Source organism: Oncorhynchus nerka, linkage group LG5, assembly GCF_034236695.1.
Source record: "Oncorhynchus nerka isolate Pitt River linkage group LG5, Oner_Uvic_2.0, whole genome shotgun sequence".
NCBI lineage: Eukaryota > Metazoa > Chordata > Actinopteri > Salmoniformes > Salmonidae > Oncorhynchus > Oncorhynchus nerka.
In genome coordinates this window covers 56,871,318-56,877,317 of record NC_088400.1, presented here as the reverse complement: position 1 = coordinate 56,877,317, position 6,000 = coordinate 56,871,318, and the positions used below count along the sequence as shown (strand labels likewise).

At 48.6% G+C, this 6,000-nt stretch overlaps 1 protein-coding gene across 1 annotated transcript in view; it reads right to left on the bottom strand.

The window, feature by feature from the left end:
* Nucleotides 1–2,348: 2,348 nt before the first annotated feature.
* LOC115129690 (zinc finger protein GLI2-like) overlaps nt 2,349–6,000 on the bottom strand; it is an 82,291-nt gene continuing 78,639 nt past the window's right edge. Inside the window, 3 exon segments of the mRNA XM_029660315.2 lie at nt 2,349–4,133; nt 4,136–4,915; nt 4,918–5,916. Of these exon segments, the coding sequence (XP_029516175.2) occupies nt 3,568–4,133; nt 4,136–4,915; nt 4,918–5,916 (2,345 nt within the window). The 3' untranslated portion in view covers nt 2,349–3,567.

The window sequence follows — 6,000 nt, the reverse complement described above, 5'->3', positions numbered from 1 at the left end:
TGAAGCTAGGGTTAGGGTTGAACCGGGATGTGGACATGAAACTAGGGTTAGGGTTGAACCGGGATGTGGACATGAAACTAGGGTTAGGGTTGAACCTGGATGTGGCCATGAAACTAGGGTTAGGGTTGAACCGGGATGTGGACATGAATCTAGGGTTAGGGTTGAACCGGGATGTGGACATGAAGCTAGGGTTAGGGTTGAACCTGGATGTGGACATGAAGCTAGGGTTAGGGTTGAACCGGGATGTGGACATGAAACTAGGGTTAGGGTTGAACCTGGATGTGGACCTGAAGCTAGGGTTAGGGTTGAACCTGGATGTGGACATGAAACTAGGGTTAGGGTTGAACCGGGATGTGGACATGAAGCTAGGGTTAGGGTTGAACCTGGATGTGGACATGAAGCTAGGGTTAGTGTTCAACCGGGATGTGGACATGAAGCTAGGGTTAGGGTTGAACCGGGATGTGGACATGAAGCTAGGGTTAGGGTTGAACCGGGATGTGGACATGAAGCTAGGGTTAGGGTTGAACCTGGATGTGGACATGAAGCTAGGGTTAGGGTTCAACCGGGATGTGGACATGAAGCTAGCGTTAGGGTTGAACCTGGATGTGGACATGAAGCTAGGGTTAGGGTTGAACCGGGATGTGGACATGAAGCTAGGGTTAGGGTTGAACCTGGATGTGGACATGAAGCTAGGGTTAGGGTTGAACCTGGATGTGGACATGAAGCTAGGGTTAGGGTTGAACCTGGATGTGGACATGAAGCTAGGGGTAGGGTTGAACCGGGATGTGGACATGATACTAGGGTTAGGGTTGAACCTGGATGTGGACATGAAGCTAGGGTTAGGGTTGAACCGGGATGTGGACATGAAGCTAGGGTTAGGGTTGAACCTGGATGTGGACATGAAGCTAGGGTTAGGGTTGAACCTGGATGTGGACATGAAGCTAGGGTTAGGGTTGAACCGGGATGTGGACATGAAACTAGGGTTAGGGTTGAACTGAGATGTGGACATGAAGCTAGGGTTAGGGTTGAACCGGGATGTGGACATGAAACTAGGGTTAGGGTTGAACCTGGATGTGGACATGAAGCTAGGGTTAGGGTTGAACCTGGATGTGGACATGAAGCTAGGGTTAGGGTTGAACCAGGATGTGGACATGAAGCTAGGGTTAGGGTTGATAAGGTTGAGGTTAAGGCGGGTGCCTCCTGTAATAAACCTGGGTTCTTTTAAAACATTTCCAGATTTTTAAGAACCCCCTCAATGTCTGCCTAATGTGTTTGTAGTCTATACATGCTACACAAGTCAGTACATCTGCCTATTATCACCCTATTGGATCTACAGTGCCAATAAATTGAGATGTTGCTAATTTATGACTTGAGTCTCACTAACCCCTTTACTGATACGATTTCATATCCTCGGGCTATTTTCTCTCTTTCAATTCTCTGAGAGAATAAGGAATTCCAGTGGCAAAAGCTCTCAAAAACCTCAGATCAAACGTATTCTCGGCTGAATTCCCTGTCAGAATGAAATCATTTGTTCCTCAGCGCTAACACTCTTGCTTGACGTCCCTCCCTTGAACCTCTCTCTCTCTCTCTCTCTAGTTCTCTTTATCCTCTGTCTGTCTCTCTCTGTCTCTCTCTCTCTCTTGCTCACTCTCTCTCTCTAACTGGTGTGTGTGTTTTATGTGGTTTCAACAGCCATTTCCTTTGGGCCAATCTGTCCCTGTTGGACGACACACAGGTTAACGTTAGCAACTGCTCTGTATGCACTTTGCGGTTTTACAAGTGTGCCCTTTCTCATCAGCTTCTGGAGTGAAACTAGCATTGTGTCCAGGTCAACATTGCAAGCGGGGGGGCAAGACGGGGTCAGAAGAACCTATTTCAAAGCCTCCATAATTACCTTGAAAGATAGTCTTAGAAATGTCTGATATGAGGAAAAATGCTTTGTTAGCAGCAAAGGAGAGAGAGAGAGAACTTGTGTGGCTTCAAAAGAAGACCGTTTTCCTCCTGAATGATTTAAGCAATCAACACTCATATACTTCTAAGATTAAAGGAGAGGTTTTCAAAGAACAGTTCAACTCTCTGATGTACTGGCTACTGTCTATTGTGTCTACTGTCTCTATGTTCCGTTTTGAACCAAGGAGTGGGAAATATAACAACGTACCATTTATATTGTGGGGGGGATTTCTGTACATGGGACTTTTCTTTATATATTTTATAGGCCAATTGAATTCAAAATCGGCCTGGTATTGTATATTGGAGACCTAAAACAACGCAACCTAATTTCAAACATGTCATATTCCATGAGAAAAAACACCCACGGTTTGAAATAACTCACCAGACAGCAATTAAGTTAAAAAAAAACAACAACAAAAACAATATTGTATTTCATAAAAATGTACAAAAGATATATACATATCCAACACAACAGAGTTGCATGGCAGTGTACAAAAACAAAACGTAGATTCCTAATACACTATGATATCTTAGTATCCTCGTCATCATCAAGGGCGGCACTGGAGAAAAAGTCATTTGACACCGAAAAGGAGGATTCTCTTTCCCGTTTAGATTTTTCCTAATTCATCACCAAGAGTTAATAGCAACGTTGTCACCCCCAGAATATGTATCATATCAAGCGTTTGCATATTCTTCAGAAATGGTTGCTTAATTCCAGCCACAACTTGTCCCCGACACTGAGACGTCACTGTTCATCTCAATAGTCCAACTCAACGCGGCAGACAAATAAGACGACGGCTCACTGTGTGGAAGTAGACCTGACATGACTAAATAGACTCTATTGAATGATTGAATCATTTTTCTCCCAGATTCTTTTGTTGCTGCAACTTCACTGACAGAAGAAGAAAAAAATCTAATCTGCACAGATGAATGAGTTTCAGATAAGATCAGAGAGAAAGAATCAAATCGTAGTTTTTTTTTAGATCAAGTCATTTACACAATTGACATATATGTGTGTCTTTAAATAACTAAATGATAGAAAAATCCCCAAAGCGGTATCTGGTTGCACTTCAATGCGATCTGTGTCATATGCGTGTCTTGCATATTCTGCGGCATAGCCAGGCACTTGGTAAACTTGTTTTACTGCAGAACTGTACACTATCTCATGTACAACATTAACAGAATTGTGCTGTGGATTACATTGTACTTACTTACTCATCTAAGGCAACATATGGCTTCTCAATAGATATGAAATCGCCATATTAGCTCCATAATGATACTGTACAGGACAATACAATAAGTAGCACAAACATAGTGGTGTTTCAGCATGAAGTCTTCAGAATCTCAGAGGTTCCTTAGTCTCTGGTGGTCGTCAAAGTTCTCCAATGAGGTGCTTAGTGTTCAATCACATGGTCAGGAGGACCTCTGCAACAATGTTAACTAGTAGGTTCCCCTCGTGTCATTCACACAGCCAGTTTAAACTCTTGGTGGCAGATAAACTATCGTTCTTAGAGCTTGGGTTACAATAGGTCACTTCTTTTAACACACGTCCTGGGCCAAATACACCAAGGTAGGTACCGTGTGCTTTACCTGTGTCTGCCTTCAGCGTATTTGGGATCATCCTTGTGACATCATGCTGAGGAACTTGTTCTCTTCTGCAAGCGCGGTGAGCAGGGAGCTCATATCGCCGATGGCCATGTTGCTGCCCCCTGCAGGGAGGGGCAGGGAGGGCAGGGTGACAGAGTTCCGGGGGGTGGTGAGTCTGGAGGAGGTCTGGGACAGACTCTGGAGGATACTGGGGCTGATGGTGCCTGACATCAGGCTGGAGTGGTCCCCGTCATCCAGCATGGTGTCAAAGTCAATCTGGGGCTCCTCTGCCCCTGTCCCATTGGACGAGTCCACCGTACTGGAGACCTGGTTGTTTACTCCCGGTGAGGTCATGGAGGTCTCAGTACTGTCTGAGGGACATTGAAGAACATCCACTACTGGTGATGTCATCATCTGCATGTTGACGTTCCCGTTTGGCCCAAACACGTGTATCTGTCCTGTGTAGAACATAACATTGTTGTCTGTGTTGTTGCCATTGCTGCAGTGATTGCCAATTGAGTTTTGTCGCTGGATTGTCATTGACCCTGAATGCTGTCTGCTTAGAGACTTATGTTCTGTGGGTGGTCGTGGCTGATGAGTATTTGACCTCCATTCTGTATAGGATGCTGAACCTGGGACGCTATATTATATTTCTGTTGATGTGAGATCATCCGCGAAGAATTCACACCGCTATCCTTAAATGTGACTTGAGACGATTGACTCCCCCCTGGCTGCGTCCTCAGTCGGCTGTTCTGCGTGTCTACACTGTGCACTGTGCCACCAACTGCCATACTACTACAGGAGGACCGCTGGTTAGCGTTAGCATCAATAGGACCAAGACCCTGGTTAAACCCATACTCAAGTCTCACTCGTTCATTGAGGTTAGCATTAGCGGGCTGCTGTTGCTGTAGGCTCTGTTGCTGGACACAGCCCAGCCTGGAGTCTGTCTTCTGCTGCTGTATGTATCTCCCCTGCTGGGCTGCATGAGGCAGGTTGTGGTTAATCTGTGCAATGTGTTGGTTGGAGTTAAGATTCTGCTTCTGGAATGAGACAAAGTTCTGTTTCTGTTGGACCATGGCGAGGTTTGAGTTGCTTCGACCGAACGGCAGATGTTGGGTTGGGTTGTGAAGAGCTTCCACAGTCCCTGAGCTGACCTCATTCCACTGTACCGGCATGGTGCTCGTCTTGCTGAGTGAGGAGGGGAAAGACTGCTTCGGATGGCCTGGGCTTAGGGCACAGGAGAGGCGCTTGGTTTGTGGTGCAGACGAAGGGTTCATACTCATAGCCATCCTTCCCTGGTGGTAAAACTGCTGTTGTTGCTGGGGGTTAGGGTTTATTGTGTTTCCACGGAAACCACATTGTGCTTGTCGGTTGTACCGTTGGCACAGTCTGACTCACCAGCTCCGCCCTGAGCGGTGATGTAGTGAACGACGTCATCCGGAAGTACCATCATCTCCTCCTCACTGCTGTTGCGTCTACCGCTCATATCGCCGGCCATGGTCTCCATGGCCACGTTCTCAGAGATGCTGGGCGGCCGGGGGCAGTAGGGGTATCGCTGCAGGCTGTCGTCGGAGTGCGGTTGGTGGCTCTGGAGCACCAGGTGGCGCCGCTCGGCTGCAGACAGGGCCTGGTTCGGCAGGGAGGCGTGTGGGTGGAGGTTCTGCATGTTGCCCGTGCTGTTGTAGTGCTGCACCTGAGGCTGATGGGACAGCGGGGACAGCGGGTCCAGGGACGGCCGCCGGGGGACGGGGTCGCTAGCCCGACGGGGAATGTTGGACGGAGCTTCGTGGGGCATCATGCTGCGGCCGTTATAGTTTCCCATATCGCCACTGCAGCGCCTGGGAACCCCACTGGGGACAACGGGGTCGAAGGAGGAGTAACAAGACGACGAGTCTCCCTGGGAAGCGTCCCTGTAGAGGGCCAAGCAGGTCTTGAGACTCATCCTCTCCATGTTGGGTAAAGGTGTGGGTGGGGCTCCGCCTGTAGCCGCCGCATATTTCGCCTTGAGGTGGTAGTGCTGGGCGGGGGTGAGGCTGAGGTGACTGGGCAGCCGTCCCCCTCCTCCACCACCCCCACACTGGCTGGCGTCGCTGGAGCGGCGGGACAGGTCTGCAGAGATGGGGTCGTAGGAGCCGGTGGAGCTGATGTTGTGGTGGCCACTAAACGCGGAGGCGTCGCTGGAGCAGCGGCTGGAGTAGCAGGGGGAGATGCCAGAGGAGCGGCGGCTGATGTAGGCAGAGGAGATGGTGCTGGTGGCGCTGTCCCTGCGCTCCATCAGATGGTCCAGCTGGTTCAGGACAGTCACCTTACTGGAACACAGCTCACTGAGGCTGAACGATCCAGGCCCGCCACACATATTTCCACTCTCCAAAAGGGACCCTGAAGCGAAGAAGAATTGATTTCACACAGGAGGAATGTAGCCTGAATAGATTTATGAATGTACTGAATACTCAAAAAGGATAA